The sequence below is a fragment of the Dendrobates tinctorius genome, unplaced genomic scaffold, assembly GCF_039654945.1.
Source record: "Dendrobates tinctorius isolate UK_male_01 unplaced genomic scaffold, ASM3965494v1 ptg000059l, whole genome shotgun sequence".
NCBI lineage: Eukaryota > Metazoa > Chordata > Amphibia > Anura > Dendrobatidae > Dendrobates > Dendrobates tinctorius.
In genome coordinates, this window is record NW_027361727.1 from 21,096,551 (window position 1) to 21,117,369 (window position 20,819).

A 20,819-nucleotide genomic window follows, 5' to 3' on the forward strand; every position below is an offset into this window, starting at 1 on the left:
TACAGACAGCTCAGGAGCGGAGCACAGCCCCTGCCTTACTGACAGCGGGCACAGGTACAGACAGCTCAGGGGCGGAGCACAGCCCCTGCCTTACTGACAGCTGGCACAGGTACTGACAGCACAGGAGTGGAGCACAGCCCCTGCCTTACTGACAGCTGGCACAGGTACTGACAGCACAGGAGCGGAGCACAGCCCCTGCCTTACTGACAGCGGGCACAGGTACAGACAGCTCAGGGGCGGAGCACAGCCCCTGCCTTACTGACAGCGGGCACAGGTACAGACAGCACAGGGTGGAGCACAGCCCCTGCCTTACTGACAGCGGGCACAGGTACTGACAGCACAGGAGTGGAGCACAGCCCCTGCCTTACTGACAGCGGGCACAGGTACTGACAGCTCAGGGGCGGAGCACAGCCCCTGCCTTACTGACAGCGGGCACAGGTACTGACAGCACAGGAGTGGAGCACAGCCCCTGCCTTACTGACAGCGGGCACAGGCACTGACAGCACAGGGGCGGAGCACAGCCCCTGCCTTACTGACAGCGGGCACAGGTACTGAAAGCACAGGAGAGGAGCACAGTCCCTGCCTTACTGACAGCGGGCACAGGTACTGACAGCACAGGAGGGGAGCACAGCGGTATCAGCCCAGTCAGTCTGGTGCCATCGGCTCCTCCAATCAGCACACAGTCCATTCATAGTAACAAGAATCTTCCAACCAATCAGGTCGCCGCTCCTCTCACCCCTTTTGTGAATGAAGTCGGTGAAGTGCGGGGGTGGAGAAGGCTGGGTTGCTAGGCGACGGCACCTTATCATCCAATAGGAACCTTTGAACGAACATTACAGTTAAAAGAATGACGAGGGGTGAATAAAAGATGAGGTCACTATGAAAATCTACATCCAATCAGACGATCAAAGTGTCATAAAGGCGGGATATGTTGACTGATTGTAGAACAAGCCAATGACCGCAATGAATTTTAGGTCCAATAAGAAAGAGAATATCGAGAAAGGGGCGGGTGTTAGGAAACTGACGTTAGAGCCAGCCTATGGGATTAAGGGATGTAGGCGGAGTGGGCGTGGTTGCAGGCTGACAGGATTCTTGTTCTAACACACCGTGTGCGGTCGCCGCTCTTCCGGGTGTCGGTCTGGTAGCGCAGCAGCACGCAGTGCCTAGTCATGGCCCTACCGACGGTGCCCGTGCTCTGCCACGGCGTGTTCTGGTGTCTGGGTGTGATAGCGGCCTCCTGGTTGGGTGTGAGGGCCGCATGGCTCCTGCTGAGAGGCGCTCGGGTCTGGGTGCTGGGAAGTGGAGCGCAGGTGGGCCCGAGGATCGGGAAATGGGCAGGTGAGTGTCTCCCCGAAGCCAGAGCCCGAAGTGCTGCTTCATCATCGGCTGTAACAATCACTGAGGAGGAAACACAGCACACCCGAGGACCGGGGGAGAGGGAGACAAACGGGGGAAGAGAGGCTGGACCGGGGGAGAGGGAGAAACACGGGGGAAGAGAGGCTGGAGCGGGAGAAACACGGGAAGAGAGGCTGGACCGGGGGAGAGGGATTAACATGGGGGAAGGGAGGCTGGACCGGGGGAGAGGGAGAAACATGGGGAGAAGGGAGGCAGAACTGGGGGAGAAGAGGGAAATGTGGGGGGAAGGAAGGCAGGACCGGGGAAGAGGGAGGAACAGGGAGAAGGAAGGAAGGCCTGGGAAAAACGGAGGAACAGGGAGAAGGAAGGCTGGACCGGGGGAGAAGAGGGAAACGTGGGGGGAATGAAGGCATGACAGGGCGGAGGGAGGAAGGACTGGGAGAGAGGGGGAAGCATGCAGGGAAAGAAAGGCTTGACGGGGAAATGAGGGAAGGGAGGCTGGACCGGGGGAGAAGAAGGAAACGTGGGGGAAGGGAGGCAGGACCGGTGGAGAGGGGGGAAGGGAGGCAGGACCGGTGGAGAAGGAGATACATGGGCAGAAAGGGAGGCAGGATCGAGTGAGAGGGAGATGGCATGGGTGGAAAGAGAGGCAGGACCGAGTGAGAGGGAGATACATGGGCGGAAAGGGAGGCAGGACCTAGTGAGAGGGAGATACTTGGGGGGAGGGGGGTCAGGACCTGGGGAGAAGGGGAAATGGGGAGGGGGCCGCAGGACAGAGAGAGGGAGAAACGTGGATGTGAAAGGAGGCATAGACAGGAGAGATAGGACCTGGGGAGGGGAACACATGGGTGGGAAGGGAGGGAGAAACACATGAGGGGGAAAATGAAGTCAGGACCGGGAGAGAGGGGAAAAACATGGGGGGGGCATAGGGGGTTGTCGTGGCGGCAGGACCAGGGGAGAAGTAGAGACACGGGGGGGGGACACAGGTGCGGGATAGAATGAGAAACATGGGGGGACGTGGCGGCAGAAGCATTTGAGGGAGGAGAAAGCCAGACTGGGGGAGATGGCGTAACATGGGGAGAGGCAGAAAGATGGGCTGAGAAGGATAAACATGGGGAAAGGGAAAAACATGAGAGAAGGGGAACACAGGACCGGGGGAAATAGAGAAACCTGAAGGGAGGTGGCGGCAGGACTGGGGGAGAAGTAGTAAAGGGGGAGAGGGGGTGGGGAAACGACACACAGTTCCAGGGGAGAGGGAGAAACATGGCGAGAGGAGGGAGCGCAGGACCTGGATAAGGGGTAAACATAGGGGTAGGTAGCGGAAGGACCAGTGGAGTGTGGGGGAAAGAGGAAACGGGGGGGGGGGGAGACAGGACCGGGGGAAGGCAAAACATGAGGGAAGGGAGGCAGGACAGGGGGGAGATAGTAAAACATGGCTTATGATGGCGAAGGAGACTGGGAATCCAGGAGACTGGTAATGCAGGGGGCAGTGACTGCGGAGGAGACTGGTAATTCAGGGGGCAGTGACTGCGGAGGAGACTGGTAATTCAGGGGGTAGTGACTGCGGAGGAGACTGGTAATTCAGGGGGCAGTGACTGCGGAGGAGGTGCTATCACATTGCAGTGGGTTATGAGCTTTGTGGTCACAAAGCATACCCACCTACCGTGCTCAGGCCACACGAGACCCTTGTACTATGGCTATATAGTCTCTTTTGTAGACCTTATGTGTCAGCTTATGTTGAGTTGCATACCACCTTGTCAGTAGTGCTACAGAAAGTCTCTGGTCTAAGGCGCCATCTATAATCTGGTGCAGATTTCACCTGTAATTTACACTAATTTTCTAGTGTAGATTGTAGCATATCTGTGGCCCCCATGGTTGACCCACTTCTTTTCCTCATTTAGAAAATGACAGGAGCATTGCTAAACTTTAAAAGCAGAAAATTATTACTGCAGACTACGGTCACAGGAGCGGGGATCAGACTGATGACCTGTGATATAAGCGGGGCCCCTCATTACTGCAGACTACGGGCACAGGAGCGGGGATCAGACTGATGACCTGTGATATAAGCGGGGCCCCTCATTACTGCAGACTACGGGCACAGGAGCGGGGATCAGACTGATGACCTGTGATATAAGCAGGACCCCCTCATTACTGCAGACTACTGCACAGGAGCGGGGACCAGACTGATGACCTGTGATATAAGCGGGGCCCCTCATTACTGCAGACTACGGGCACAGGAGCGGGGATCAGACTGATGACCTGTGATATAAGCGGGGCCCCTCATTACTGCAGACTACGGGCACAGGAGCGGGGATCAGACTGATGACCTGTGATATAAGCAGGACCCCCTCATTACTGCAGACTACTGCACAGGAGCGGGGACCAGACTGATGACCTGTGATATAAGCGGGGCCCCTCATTACTGCAGACTACGGGCACAGGAGCGGGGATCAGACTGATGACCTGTGATATAAGCGGGGCCCCTCATTACTGCAGACTACGGGCACAGGAGCGGGGATCAGACTGATGACCTGTGATATAAGCAGGACCCCCTCATTACTGCAGACTACTGCACAGGAGCGGGGACCAGACTGATGACCTGTGATATAAGCAGGACCAGGGCTGTGGAGTCGGTAAGCCAAACCTGCGACTCCGACTCCTCAATTTCCCTTACACCGACTCCGACTCCACGACTCCGACTCCCACACATATTGCTTATATTTAAGTGAAAAATTTATTGTAGTACAATGTGAACCTCAGACATTTAATCACTTCTATGATACAATAATCAAGACATTTAGATAGAACAGAATATATATTGGTGTACTACCCGGTTTTCATTCTTTTTGGTACAGATACGATATGGATAGACAGATATGGATAAATGGATAGATAGAGCAGATTTCTAATCTGCTTTTGCTATTGAAAACATTATCTATGAGCTCAAAAACCTTTCAGGTGATGCGGTTTTTTAAAAAGATGATCAGCTTTTGCAGCTGAAAAACGTATCCTCAAAAAACACAGGAAAAACGCTGTGTGTGAATGTAACCTTAGATCAGGAATAGAACAGCCATTTATAGGACATTTCATAACTTTCCCAAACTCCTATGAAAAAATATTCAGCACATCCTGCATTGAATTACTGTACCCAATTTATTATATATTTTAGGAGTCGGAGTCGCTCCATTTTATACCGACTCCAACTCCGACTCCGACTCCACCAAAATGAACTCCGACTCCACGACTCCGACTCCACAGCCCTGAGCAGGACTCCCTCATTACTGCAGACTACGGGCACAGGAGCGGGGATCAGACTGATGACTTGTGATGTAAGAGGGACCCTCATTACTGCAGACTACTGCACAGGAGCTGGGATCAGACTGATGACCTGTGATATAAGCGGTGCCCCTCATTACTGCAGACTACGGGCACAGGAGCGGGGATCAGACTGATGACTTGTGATATAAGCGGGACCCTCATTACTGCAGACTACTGCACAGGAGCTGGGATCAGACTGATGACCTGTGATATAAGCGGGGCCCCTCATTACTGCAGACTACTGCACAGGAGCGGGGATCAGACTGATGACCTGTGATATAAGCGGGGCCCCTCATTACTGCAGACTACGGGCACAGGAGCGGGGATCAGACTGATGACCTGTGATATAAGCGGGGCCCCTCATTACTGCAGACTACGGGCACAGGAGTGGGGATCAGACTGATGACCTGTGATATAAGCGGGGCCCCTCATTACCGCAGACTACGGGCACAGGAGGGGGGATCAGACTGATGACCTGTGATATAAGCGGGGCCCCTCATTACTGCAGACTACGGGCACAGGAGCGGGGATCAGACTGATGACCTGTGATATAAGCGGGGCCCCCTCATTACTGCAGACTACGGGCACAGGAGCGGGGATCAGACTGATGACCTGTGATATAAGCGGGGCCCCTCATTACTGCAGACTACGGGCACAGGAGGGGGGATCAGACTGATGACCTGTGATATAAACGGGGCCCCTCATTACTGCAGACTACTGCACAGGAGCGGGGATCAGACTGATGACCTGTGATATAAGCGGGGCCCCTCATTACTGCAGACTACGGGCACAGGAGCGGGGATCTGACTGATGACCTGTGATATAAGCGGGGCCCCTCATTACTGCAGACTACGGGCACAGGAGCGGGGATCAGACTGATGACCTGTGATATAAGCGGGGCCCCTCATTACTGCAGACTACGGGCACAGGAGCGGGGATCAGACTGATGACCTGTGATATAAGCGGGGCCCCTCATTACTGCAGACTACGGCACAGGAGCCGGGATCAGACTGATGACCTGTGATATAAGCGGTGCCCCTCATTACTGCAGACTACTGCACAGGAGGGGGGATCAGACTGATGACCTGTGATATAAGCAGAACCCCCTCATTACTGCAGACTACTGCACAGGAGGGGGGATCAGACTGATGATCTGTGATATAAGCGGGGCCCCTCATTACTGCAGACTACTGCACAGGAGCGGGGATCAGACTGATGACCTGTGATATAAGCGGGGCCCCTCATTACTGCAGACTACAGGCACAGGAGCAGGGATCAGACTGATGATCTGTGATATAAGCGGGGCCCCTCATTACTGCAGACTACGGGCACAGGAGCGGGGATCAGACTGATGACCTGTGATATAAGCCGTGCCCCTCATTACTGCAGACTACTGCACAGGAGGGGGGATCAGACTGATGACCTGTGATATAAGCGGGACCCCCTCATTACTGCAGACTACTGCACAGGAGGGGGGATCAGACTGATGACCTGTGATATAAGCGGTGCCCCTCATTACTGCAGACTACTGCACAGGAGCGGGGATCAGACTGATGACCTGTGATATAAGCAGAACCCCCTCATTACTGCAGACTACTGCACGGGAGGGGGGATCAGACTGATGACCTGTGATATAAGCGGGACCCCCTCATTACTGCAGACTACTGCACAGGAGGGGGGATCAGACTGATGATCTGTGATATAAGCGGGGCCCCTCATTACTGCAGACTACTGCACAGGAGCGGGGATCAGACTGATGATCTGTGATATAAGCGGGGCCCCTCATTACTGCAGACTACTGCACAGGAGCGGGGATCAGACTGATGACCTGTGATATAAGCGGGGCCCCTCATTACTGCAGACTACAGGAGCGGGGATCAGACTGATGACCTGTGATATTAGCGGGACCCCTCATTACTGCAGACTACGGGCACAGGAGCGGGGATCAGACTGATGATCTGTGATATAAGCGGGGCCCCTCATTACTGCAGACTACGGGCACAGGAGCGGTGATCAGACTGATGACCTGTGATATAAGCAGGATCCCCTCATTACTGCAGACTACAGGCACAGGAGGGGGATCAGACTGATGACCTGTGATATAAGCGGGACCTCTCATTACTGCAGACTACTGGTACCAGAGCGGGGATCAGACTGATGACCTGTGATATAAGCAGGATCCCCTCATTACTGCAGACTACAGGCACAGGAGGGGGATCAGACTGATGACCTGTGATATAAGCGGGACCTCTCATTACTGCAGACTACTGGTACCAGAGCGGTGATCAGACTGATGACCTGTGATATAAGCAGGATCCCCTCATTACTGCAGACTACAGGCACAGGAGGGGGATCAGACTGATGACCTGTGATATAAGCGGGGCCCCTCATTACTGCAGACTACTGCACAGGAGGGGGATCAGACTGATGATCTGTGATATAAGCGGGACCCCCTCATTACTGCAGACTACTGCATAGGAGCGGGTATCAGACTGATGATCTGTGATAAAAGCGGGGCCCCTCATTACTGCAGACTACTGCACAGGAGGGGGGATCAGACTGATGGTCTGTGATATAAGCGGTGCCCCTCATTACTGCAGACTACTGCACAGGAGGGGGGAACAGACTGATGATCTGTGATATATGCGGGGCCCCTCATTACTGCAGACTACTGGTACCGGAGCGGGGATCAGACTGATGACCTGTGATATAAGCGGTGACCCCTCATTACTGCATACTACTGCACAGGAGCGGGGATCAGACTGATGACCTGTGATGTAAGCGGTGCCCCTCATTACTGCAGACTACTGGTACCGGAGCGGGGATCAGACTGATGACCTGTGATATAAGCGGGACCCCCTCATTACTGCAGACTACTGCACAGGAGCGGGGATCAGACTGATGATCTGTGATAAAAGCGGGACCCCCTCATTACTGCAGACTACTGCACAGGAGGGGGGATCAGACTGATGATCTGTGATATAAGCGGGGCCCCTCATTACTGCACACTACGGGCACAGGAGCGGGGATCAGACTGATCATCTGTGATATAAGCGGGGCCCCTCATTACTGCAGACTACGGGCACAGGAGCTGGGATCAGACTCATGACCTGTGATATAAGCGCGACCCCCTCATTACTGCAGACTACTGCACAGGAGGGGGCATCAGACTGATGATCTGTGATATAAGCGGGGCCCCTCATTACTGCAGACTACTGCACAGGAGCGGGGATCAGACTGATGACCTGTGATATAAGCGGGACCCCTCATTACTGCAGACTACTGCACAGGAGGGGGCATCAGACTGATGATCTGTGATATAAGCGGGGCCCCTCATTACTGCAGACTACTGCACAGGAGCGGGGATCAGACTGATGACCTGTGATATAAGCGGGACCCCTCATTACTGCAGACTACTGCACAGGAACGGGGATCAGACTGATGACCTGTGATATAAGCGGGACCCCTCCTTACTGCAGACTACTGCACAGGAGCTGGGATCAGACTGATGACCTGTGATATAAGCGGGGCCCCTCATTACTGCAGACTACTGCACAGGAGGGGGGATCAGACTGATGATCTGTGATATAAGCGGGGCCCCTCATTACTGAAGACTACTGCACAGGAGGGGGGATCAGACTGATGACCTGTGATAAAAGCGGGACCCCCTCATTACTGCAGACTACTGCACAGGAGGGGGGATCAGACTGATGATCTGTGATATAAGCGGGACCCCTCATTACTGCAGACTACGGGCACAGGAGCTGGGATCAGACTGATGACCTGTGATATAAGCGGGACCCCCTCATTACTGCAGACTACTGCACAGGAGGGGGGATCAGACTGATGACCTGTGATATAAGCGGGGCCCCTCATTACTGCAGACTACTGCACAGGAGCGGGGATCAGACTGATGACCTGTGATATAAGCGGGGCCTCTCATTACTGCAGACTACTGCACAGGAGGGGGGGATCAGACTGATGATCTGTGATATAAGCGGGGCCCCTCATTACTGCAGACTACGGGCACAGGAGCGGGGATCAGACTGATGACCTGTGATATAAGCGGTGCCCCTCATTACTGCCGACTATGGGCACAGGAGCGGGGATCAGACTGATGATCTGTGATATAAGCGGGGCCCCTCATTACTGCAGACTACAGCACAGGAGCGGGGATCAGACTGATGATCTGTGATATAAGCGGGGCCCCTCATTACTGCAGACTACGGCCACAGGAGCGGGGATCAGACTGATGACCTGTGATATAAGCGGGGCCCCTCATTACTGCAGACTACAGCACAGGAGGGGGGATCAGACTGATGACCTGTGATATAAGCGGGGCCCCTCATTACTGCAGACTACGGCCACAGGAGCAGGGATCAGACTGATGACCTGTGATATAAGCGGGGCCCCTCATTACTTCAGACTACTGCACGGGAGGGGGGATCAGACTGATGACCTGTGATATAAGCGGGGCCCCTCATTACTTCAGACTACTGCACGGGAGGGGGGATCAGACTGATGACCTGTGATATAAGCGGGACCCCCTCATTACTGCAGACTACTGCACGGGAGCTGGGATCAGACTGATGACCTGTGATATAAGCGGGCCCCCTCATTACTGCAGACTACGGCCACAGGAGCGGGGATCAGACTGATGACCTGTGATATAAGCGGGGCCCCTCATTACTGCAGACTACTGCACGGGAGGGGGGATCAGACTGATGACCTGTGATATAAGCGGGACCCCCTCATTACTGCAGACTACTGCACAGGAGGGGGGATCAGACTGATGACCTGTGATATAAGCAGGGCCCCTCATTACTGCAGAGTACGGGCACAGGAGCGGGGATCAGATTGATGACCTGTGATATCAGCAGGACCCCCTCATTACTGCAGACTACGGCACAGGAGGGGGGATGAGACTGATGACCTGTGATATAAGCGGGGCCCCTCATTACTGCAGACTACGGGCACAGGAGCGGGGATCAGACTGATGACCTGTGATATAAGCGGGACCCCTCATTACTGCAGACTACTGCACAGGAGGGGGGATCAGACTGATGACCTGTGATATAAGCGGTGCCCCTCATTACTGCAGACTACTGCACAGGAGCAAGGATCAGACTGATGACCTGTGATATAAGCGGGACCCCCTCATTACTGCAGACTACAGGCACAGGAGCGGGGATCAGACTGATGATCTGTGATATAAGCGGGACCCCCTCATTAATGCAGACTACAGGCACAGGAGCGGGGATCAGAATGATGACCTGTGATATAAGCGGGGCCCCTCATTACTGCAGACTACGGGCACAGGAGCGGGGATCAGACTGATGACCTGTGATAAAAGCAGGACCCCCTCATTACTGCAGACAACAGGCACATGAGGGGGGATCAGACTGATGACCTGTGATATAAGCGGGGCCCCTCATTACTGCAGACTACTGCACAGGAGCGGGGATCAGACTGATGACCTGTGATATAAGCGGGGCCCCTCATTACTGAAGACTACGGCACAGGAGCGGGGATCAGACTGATGATCTGTGATATAAGCAGGATCCCCTCATTACTGCAGACTACGGGCACAGGAGCTGGGATCAGACTGATGACCTGTGATATAAGCGGGACCCCCTCATTACTGCAGACTACTGCACAGGAGGGGGGATCAGACTGATGATCTGTGATATAAGCGGGGCCCCTCATTACTGCAGACTACTGCACAGGAGCGGGGATCAGACTGATGATCTGTGATATAAGCAGGATCCCCTCATTACTGCAGACTACGGGCACAGGAGCGGGGATCAGACTGATGATCTGTGATATAAGCAGGATCCCCTCATTACTGCAGACTACTGGTACCGGAGCGAGGATCAAACTGATGACCTGTGATATAAGAGGGGCCCCTCATTACTGAAGACTACTGCACAGGAGCGGGGATCAGACTGATGACCTGTGATAAAAGCAGGACCCCCTCATTACTGCAGACTACTGGTACCAGAGCGGGGATCAGACTGATGACCTGTGATAAAAGCGGGACCCCCTCATTACTGCAGACTACTGGTACCGGAGCGGGGATCAGACTGATGACCTGTGTTATAAGCAGGACCCCCTCATTACTGCAGACTACTGGTACCGGAGCGGGGATCAGACTGATGACCTGTGATATAAGCGGGACCCCTTCATTACTGCAGACTACTGCACAGGAGCGGGGATCAGACTGATGACCTGTGATATAAGCCGGGCCCCTCATTACTGCAGACTACAGGAGCGGGGATCAGACTGATGACCTGTGATATAAGCGGCACCCCTCATTACTGCAGACTACTGGTACCAGAGCGGGGATCAGACTGATGACCTGTGAGAAAAGCGGGACCCCCTCATTACTGCAGACTACTGGTACCAGAGCGGGGATCAGACTGATGACCTGTGATAAAAGCGGGACCCCCTCATTACTGCAGACTACTGGTACCGGAGCGGGGATCAGACTGATGACCTGTGATATAAGCGGGACCCCCTCATTACTGCAGACTACTGCACAGGAGCGGGGATCAGACTGATGACCTGTGATATAAGCGGGGCCCCTCATTACTGCAGACTACAGGAGCGGGGATCAGACTGATGACCTGTGATATAAGCGGGGCCCCTCATTACTGCAGACTGCTGCACAGGAGGGGGGATCAGACTGATGACCTGTGATATAAGCGGGGCCCCTCATTACTGCAGACTACTGGTACCAGAGCGGGGATCAGACTGATGACCTGTGATTAAAGCGGGACCCCATCATTACTGCAGACTACTGGTACCGGAGCGGGGATCAGACTGATGACCTGTGATATAAGCGGGACCCCCTCATTACTCCAGACTATTGCACAGGAGCCGGGATCAGACTGATGACCTGTGATATAAGCGGGACCCCCTCATTACTGCAGACTACTGCACAGGAGCGGGGATCAGACTGATGACCTGTGATATAAGCGGGGCCCCTCATTACTGCAGACTGCAGGAGCGGGGATCAGACTGATGACCTGTGATATAAGCGGGGCCCCTCATTACTGCAGACTACAGGAGCAGGGATCAGACTGATGACCTGTGATATAAGCGGGACCCCCTCATTACTGCAGATTACTGCACAGGAGGGGGATCAGACTGATGACCTGTGATATAAGCGGGGCCCCTAATTACTGAAGACTACTGCACAGGAGCGGGGATCAGCCTGATGATCTGTGATATAAGCGGGGCCCCTCATTACTGAAGACTACGGCACAGGAGCGGGGATCAGACTGATGGTCTGTGATATAAGCGGGGCCCCTCATTACTGAAGACTACGGCACAGGAGCGGGGATCAGACTGATGATCTGTGATATAAGCGGGGCCCCTAATTACTGAAGACTACTGCACAGGAGCGGGGATCAGACTGATGACCTGTGATATAAGCGGGGCCCCTCATTACTGAAGACTACGGCACAGGAGCGGGGATCAGACTGATGGTCTGTGATATAAGCGGGGCCCCTCATTACTGAAGACTACGGCACAGGAGCGGGGATCAGACTGATGATCTGTGATATAAGCGGGGCCCCTCATTACTGCAGACTACTGCACAGGAGCGGGGATCAGCCTGATGATCTGTGATATAAGCGGGGCCCCTCATTACTGCAGACTACTGCACAGGAGCGGGGATCAGACTGATGGTCTGTGATATAAGCGGGGCCCCTCATTACTGAAGACTACGGCACAGGAGCGGGGATCAGACTGATGACCTGTGATATAAGCGGGGCCCCTCATTACTGCAGACTACAGGAGCGGGGATCAGACTGATGATTTGTGATATAAGCGGGGCCCCTCATTACTGCAGACTACGGCACAGGAGCGGTGATCAGACTGATGACCTGTGATATAAGCGGGGCCCCTCATTACTGCAGACTACGGCACAGGAGCGGTGATCAGACTGATGACCTGTGATATAAGCGGGGCCCCTCATTACTGCAGACTACAGGAGCGGGGATCAGACTGATGACCTGTGATATTAGCGGGACCCCTCATTACTGCAGACTACGGGCACAGGAGCGGGGATCAGACTGATGATCTGTGATATAAGCGGGGCCCCTCATTACTGCAGACTACGGGCACAGGAGCGGTGATCAGACTGATGACCTGTGATATAAGCAGGATCCCCTCATTACTGCAGACTACAGGCACAGGAGGGGGATCAGACTGATGACCTGTGATATAAGCGGGACCTCTCATTACTGCAGACTACTGGTACCAGAGCGGGGATCAGACTGATGACCTGTGATATAAGCAGGATCCCCTCATTACTGCAGACTACAGGCACAGGAGGGGGATCAGACTGATGACCTGTGATATAAGCGGGACCTCTCATTACTGCAGACTACTGGTACCAGAGCGGTGATCAGACTGATGACCTGTGATATAAGCAGGATCCCCTCATTACTGCAGACTACAGGCACAGGAGGGGGATCAGACTGATGACCTGTGATATAAGCGGGGCCCCTCATTACTGCAGACTACTGCACAGGAGGGGGATCAGACTGATGATCTGTGATATAAGCGGGACCCCCTCATTACTGCAGACTACGGGCACAGGAGCGGTGATCAGACTGATGACCTGTGATATAAGCGGGGCCCCTCATTACTGCAGACTACGGCACAGGAGCGGTGATCAGACTGATGACCTGTGATATAAGCGGGGCCCCTCATTACTGCAGACTACAGGAGCGGGGATCAGACTGATGACCTGTGATATTAGCGGGACCCCTCATTACTGCAGACTACGGGCACAGGAGCGGGGATCAGACTGATGATCTGTGATATAAGCGGGGCCCCTCATTACTGCAGACTACGGGCACAGGAGCGGTGATCAGACTGATGACCTGTGATATAAGCAGGATCCCCTCATTACTGCAGACTACAGGCACAGGAGGGGGATCAGACTGATGACCTGTGATATAAGCGGGACCTCTCATTACTGCAGACTACTGGTACCAGAGCGGGGATCAGACTGATGACCTGTGATATAAGCAGGATCCCCTCATTACTGCAGACTACAGGCACAGGAGGGGGATCAGACTGATGACCTGTGATATAAGCGGGACCTCTCATTACTGCAGACTACTGGTACCAGAGCGGTGATCAGACTGATGACCTGTGATATAAGCAGGATCCCCTCATTACTGCAGACTACAGGCACAGGAGGGGGATCAGACTGATGACCTGTGATATAAGCGGGGCCCCTCATTACTGCAGACTACTGCACAGGAGGGGGATCAGACTGATGATCTGTGATATAAGCGGGACCCCCTCATTACTGCAGACTACTGCATAGGAGCGGGTATCAGACTGATGATCTGTGATAAAAGCGGGGCCCCTCATTACTGCAGACTACTGCACAGGAGGGGGGATCAGACTGATGGTCTGTGATATAAGCGGTGCCCCTCATTACTGCAGACTACTGCACAGGAGGGGGGAACAGACTGATGATCTGTGATATATGCGGGGCCCCTCATTACTGCAGACTACTGGTACCGGAGCGGGGATCAGACTGATGACCTGTGATATAAGCGGTGACCCCTCATTACTGCATACTACTGCACAGGAGCGGGGATCAGACTGATGACCTGTGATGTAAGCGGTGCCCCTCATTACTGCAGACTACTGGTACCGGAGCGGGGATCAGACTGATGACCTGTGATATAAGCGGGACCCCCTCATTACTGCAGACTACTGCACAGGAGCGGGGATCAGACTGATGATCTGTGATAAAAGCGGGACCCCCTCATTACTGCAGACTACTGCACAGGAGGGGGGATCAGACTGATGATCTGTGATATAAGCGGGGCCCCTCATTACTGCACACTACGGGCACAGGAGCGGGGATCAGACTGATCATCTGTGATATAAGCGGGGCCCCTCATTACTGCAGACTACGGGCACAGGAGCTGGGATCAGACTCATGACCTGTGATATAAGCGCGACCCCCTCATTACTGCAGACTACTGCACAGGAGGGGGCATCAGACTGATGATCTGTGATATAAGCGGGGCCCCTCATTACTGCAGACTACTGCACAGGAGCGGGGATCAGACTGATGACCTGTGATATAAGCGGGACCCCTCATTACTGCAGACTACTGCACAGGAGGGGGCATCAGACTGATGATCTGTGATATAAGCGGGGCCCCTCATTACTGCAGACTACTGCACAGGAGCGGGGATCAGACTGATGACCTGTGATATAAGCGGGACCCCTCATTACTGCAGACTACTGCACAGGAACGGGGATCAGACTGATGACCTGTGATATAAGCGGGACCCCTCCTTACTGCAGACTACTGCACAGGAGCTGGGATCAGACTGATGACCTGTGATATAAGCGGGGCCCCTCATTACTGCAGACTACTGCACAGGAGGGGGGATCAGACTGATGATCTGTGATATAAGCGGGGCCCCTCATTACTGAAGACTACTGCACAGGAGGGGGGATCAGACTGATGACCTGTGATAAAAGCGGGACCCCCTCATTACTGCAGACTACTGCACAGGAGGGGGGATCAGACTGATGATCTGTGATATAAGCGGGACCCCCTCATTACTGCAGACTACTGCACAGGAGCTGGGATCAGACTGATGACCTGTGATATAAGCGGGACCCCCTCATTACTGCAGACTACTGCACAGGAGGGGGGATCAGACTGATGACCTGTGATATAAGCGGGGCCCCTCATTACTGCAGACTACTGCACAGGAGCGGGGATCAGACTGATGACCTGTGATATAAGCGGGGCCTCTCATTACTGCAGACTACTGCACAGGAGGGGGGGATCAGACTGATGATCTGTGATATAAGCGGGGCCCCTCATTACTGCAGACTACGGGCACAGGAGCGGGGATCAGACTGATGACCTGTGATATAAGCGGTGCCCCTCATTACTGCCGACTATGGGCACAGGAGCGGGGATCAGACTGATGATCTGTGATATAAGCGGGGCCCCTCATTACTGCAGACTACAGCACAGGAGCGGGGATCAGACTGATGATCTGTGATATAAGCGGGGCCCCTCATTACTGCAGACTACGGCCACAGGAGCGGGGATCAGACTGATGACCTGTGATATAAGCGGGGCCCCTCATTACTGCAGACTACAGCACAGGAGGGGGGATCAGACTGATGACCTGTGATATAAGCGGGGCCCCTCATTACTGCAGACTACGGCCACAGGAGCAGGGATCAGACTGATGACCTGTGATATAAGCGGGGCCCCTCATTACTTCAGACTACTGCACGGGAGGGGGGATCAGACTGATGACCTGTGATATAAGCGGGGCCCCTCATTACTTCAGACTACTGCACGGGAGGGGGGATCAGACTGATGACCTGTGATATAAGCGGGACCCCCTCATTACTGCAGACTACTGCACGGGAGCTGGGATCAGACTGATGACCTGTGATATAAGCGGGCCCCCTCATTACTGCAGACTACGGCCACAGGAGCGGGGATCAGACTGATGACCTGTGATATAAGCGGGGCCCCTCATTACTGCAGACTACTGCACGGGAGGGGGGATCAGACTGATGACCTGTGATATAAGCGGGACCCCCTCATTACTGCAGACTACTGCACAGGAGGGGGGATCAGACTGATGACCTGTGATATAAGCAGGGCCCCTCATTACTGCAGAGTACGGGCACAGGAGCGGGGATCAGATTGATGACCTGTGATATCAGCAGGACCCCCTCATTACTGCAGACTACGGCACAGGAGGGGGGATGAGACTGATGACCTGTGATATAAGCGGGGCCCCTCATTACTGCAGACTACGGGCACAGGAGCGGGGATCAGACTGATGACCTGTGATATAAGCGGGACCCCTCATTACTGCAGACTACTGCACAGGAGGGGGGATCAGACTGATGACCTGTGATATAAGCGGTGCCCCTCATTACTGCAGACTACTGCACAGGAGCAAGGATCAGACTGATGACCTGTGATATAAGCGGGACCCCCTCATTACTGCAGACTACAGGCACAGGAGCGGGGATCAGACTGATGATCTGTGATATAAGCGGGACCCCCTCATTAATGCAGACTACAGGCACAGGAGCGGGGATCAGAATGATGACCTGTGATATAAGCGGGGCCCCTCATTACTGCAGACTACGGGCACAGGAGCGGGGATCAGACTGATGACCTGTGATAAAAGCAGGACCCCCTCATTACTGCAGACAACAGGCACATGAGGGGGGATCAGACTGATGACCTGTGATATAAGCGGGGCCCCTCATTACTGCAGACTACTGCACAGGAGCGGGGATCAGACTGATGACCTGTGATATAAGCGGGGCCCCTCATTACTGAAGACTACGGCACAGGAGCGGGGATCAGACTGATGATCTGTGATATAAGCAGGATCCCCTCATTACTGCAGACTACGGGCACAGGAGCTGGGATCAGACTGATGACCTGTGATATAAGCGGGACCCCCTCATTACTGCAGACTACTGCACAGGAGGGGGGATCAGACTGATGATCTGTGATATAAGCGGGGCCCCTCATTACTGCAGACTACTGCACAGGAGCGGGGATCAGACTGATGATCTGTGATATAAGCAGGATCCCCTCATTACTGCAGACTACGGGCACAGGAGCGGGGATCAGACTGATGATCTGTGATATAAGCAGGATCCCCTCATTACTGCAGACTACTGGTACCGGAGCGAGGATCAAACTGATGACCTGTGATATAAGAGGGGCCCCTCATTACTGAAGACTACTGCACAGGAGCGGGGATCAGACTGATGACCTGTGATAAAAGCAGGACCCCCTCATTACTGCAGACTACTGGTACCAGAGCGGGGATCAGACTGATGACCTGTGATAAAAGCGGGACCCCCTCATTACTGCAGACTACTGGTACCGGAGCGGGGATCAGACTGATGACCTGTGATAAAAGCGGGACCCCCTCATTACTGCAGACTACTGGTACCGGAGCGGGGATCAGACTGATGACCTGTGTTATAAGCAGGACCCCCTCATTACTGCAGACTACTGGTACCGGAGCGGGGATCAGACTGATGACCTGTGATATAAGCGGGACCCCTTCATTACTGCAGACTACTGCACAGGAGCGGGGATCAGACTGATGACCTGTGATATAAGCCGGGCCCCTCATTACTGCAGACTACAGGAGCGGGGATCAGACTGATGACCTGTGATATAAGCGGCACCCCTCATTACTGCAGACTACTGGTACCAGAGCGGGGATCAGACTGATGACCTGTGAGAAAAGCGGGACCCCCTCATTACTGCAGACTACTGGTACCAGAGCGGGGATCAGACTGATGACCTGTGATAAAAGCGGGACCCCCTCATTACTGCAGACTACTGGTACCGGAGCGGGGATCAGACTGATGACCTGTGATATAAGCGGGACCCCTTCATTACTGCAGACTACTGCACAGGAGCGGGGATCAGACTGATGACCTGTGATATAAGCCGGGCCCCTCATTACTGCAGACTACAGGAGCGGGGATCAGACTGATGACCTGTGATATAAGCGGCACCCCTCATTACTGCAGACTACTGGTACCAGAGCGGGGATCAGACTGATGACCTGTGATAAAAGCGGGACCCCCTCATTACTGCAGACTACTGGTACCGGAGCGGGGATCAGACTGATGACCTGTGATATAAGCGGGACCCCCTCATTACTGCAGACTACTGCACAGGAGGGGGGATCAGACTGATGACCTGTGATATAAGCGGGGCCCCTCATTACTGCAGACTACAGGAGCGGGGATCAGACTGATGATCTGTGATATAAGCGGGACCCCCACATTACTGCAGACTACTGCACAGGAGGGGGTATCAGACTGATGACCTGTGATATAAGCGGGACCCCCTCATTACTGCAGATTAGTGCACAGGAGGGGGATCAGACTGATGACCTGTGATATAAGCGGGGCCCCTCATTACTGCAGACTACTGCACAGGAGCGGGTATCAGACTGATGACCTGTGATATAAGCGGGACCCCTCATTACTGCAGACTACAGGAGCGGGGATCAGACTGATGACCTGTGATATAAGCGGGGCCCCTCATTACTGCAGACTACTGCACAGGAGCGGGTATCAGACTGATGACCTGTGATATAAGCGGGGCCCCTCATTACTGCAGACTACAGGAGCTGGGATCAGACTAATGATCTGTGATCTAAGCGGGGCCCCTCATTACTGCAGACTACAGGCACAGGAGCGGCGATCAGACTGATGACCTGTGATATAAGCGGTGCCCCCTCATTACTGCAGACTACGGGCACAGGAGGGGGGATCAGACTAATGATCTGTGATATAAGCAGGATCCCCTCATTACTGCAGACTACAGGCACAGGAGGGGGATCAGACTGATGATCTGTGATTAAAGCGGGACCCCTCATTACTGCAGACTACTGGTACCGGAGCGGGGATCAGACATGACCTGTGATATAAGCGGGGCCCCTCATTACTGCAGACTACTGCACAGGAGGGGGATCACACTGATGATCTGTGATATAAGCGGGACCCCCTCATTACTGCAGACTACTGCATAGGAGCGGCGATCAAACTGATGATCTGTGATATAAGCGGGACCCCCTCATTACTGCAGACTACGGGCACAGGAGGGGGATCAGACTGATGATCTGTGATATAAGCGGTGCCCCTCATTTCTGCAGACTACTGCACAGGAGGGGGGATCAGACTGATGACCTGTGATATAAGCGGGGCCCCTCATTACTGCAGACTACTGGTACCGGAGCGGGGATCAGACTGATGATCTGTGATATAAGCGGGACCCCCTTATTACTGCAGACTACTGCACAGGAGGGGGGATCAGACTGATGATCTGTGATATAAGCGGGGCCCCTCATTACTGCAGACTACGGGCACAGGAGCAGGGATCAGACTGATGACCTGTGATATAAGCGGGACCCCCTCATTACTGCAGACTACTGCACAGGAGGGGGCATCAGACTGATGATCTGTGATATAAGCGGGGCCCCTCATTACTGCAGACTACTGCACAGGAGCGGGGATCAGACTGATGATCTGTGATATAAGCGGGGCCCCTCATTACTGCAGACTACTGCACAGGTGCGGGGATCAGACTGATGACCTGTGATATAAGCGGGGCCCCTCATTACTGCAGACTACTGCACAGGAGCGGGGATCAGACTGATGACCTGTGATAAAAGCAGGACCCCCTCATTACTGCAGACTACTGCACAGGAGGGGGGATCAGACTGATGATCTGTGATATAAGCGGGGCCCCTCATTACTGAAGACTACTGCACAGGAGGGGGGGATCAGACTGATGACCTGTGATAAAAGCGGGACCCCCTCATTACTGCAGACTACTACACAGGAGGGGGGATCAGACTGATGACCTGTGATATAAGCGGGACCCCTCATTACTGCAGACTACGGGCACAGGAGCTGGGATCAGACTGATGACCTGTGATATAAGCGGGACCCCCTCATTACTGCAGACTACCGCACAGGAGGGGGGATCAGACTGATGACCTGTGATATAAGCGGGGCCCCTCATTACTGCAGACTACTGCACAGGAGCGGGGATCAGACTGATGATCTGTGATATAAGCGGGGCCCCTCATTACTGCAGACTACGGCCACAGGAGCGGGGATCAGACTGATGACCTGTGATATAAGCGGTGCCCCTCATTACTGCAGAGTACGGGCACAGGAGCGGGGACCAGACTGATGACGTGTGATATAATCGGGGCCCCTCTTTACTGCAGACTATGGGCACAGGAGCGGGGATCAGACTGATGACCTGTGATATAAGCGGGTCCCCTCATTACTGCAGACTACGGGCACAGGAGGGGGGATCAGACTGATGACCTGTGATATAAGCGGGGACCCTCATTACTGCAGACTACTGCACAGGAGCGGGGATCAGACTAATGACCTGTGATATAAGCGGGGCCCCTCATTACTGCAGACTACGGCACAGGAGCGGGGATCAGACTGATGACCTGTGATATAAGCGGGACCTCTCATTACTGCAGACTACGGCACAGGAGCGGCGATCAGACTGATGACCTGTGATATAAGCGGGGCCCCTCATTACT

The 20,819-nt window shown here is 54.2% G+C and overlaps 1 protein-coding gene across 1 annotated transcript in view; it reads left to right on the forward strand.

Moving 5' to 3' along the window:
* Nucleotides 1–1,062: 1,062 nt before the first annotated feature.
* Nucleotides 1,063–20,819, forward strand: part of HSD17B12 (hydroxysteroid 17-beta dehydrogenase 12) — a 92,207-nt gene continuing 72,450 nt past the window's right edge. The window contains exon 1 of the mRNA XM_073578556.1: nt 1,063–1,338. Within this exon, the coding sequence (XP_073434657.1) occupies nt 1,170–1,338 (169 nt within the window). The 5' untranslated portion in view covers nt 1,063–1,169. The remainder of the gene's footprint in view (nt 1,339–20,819) is intronic.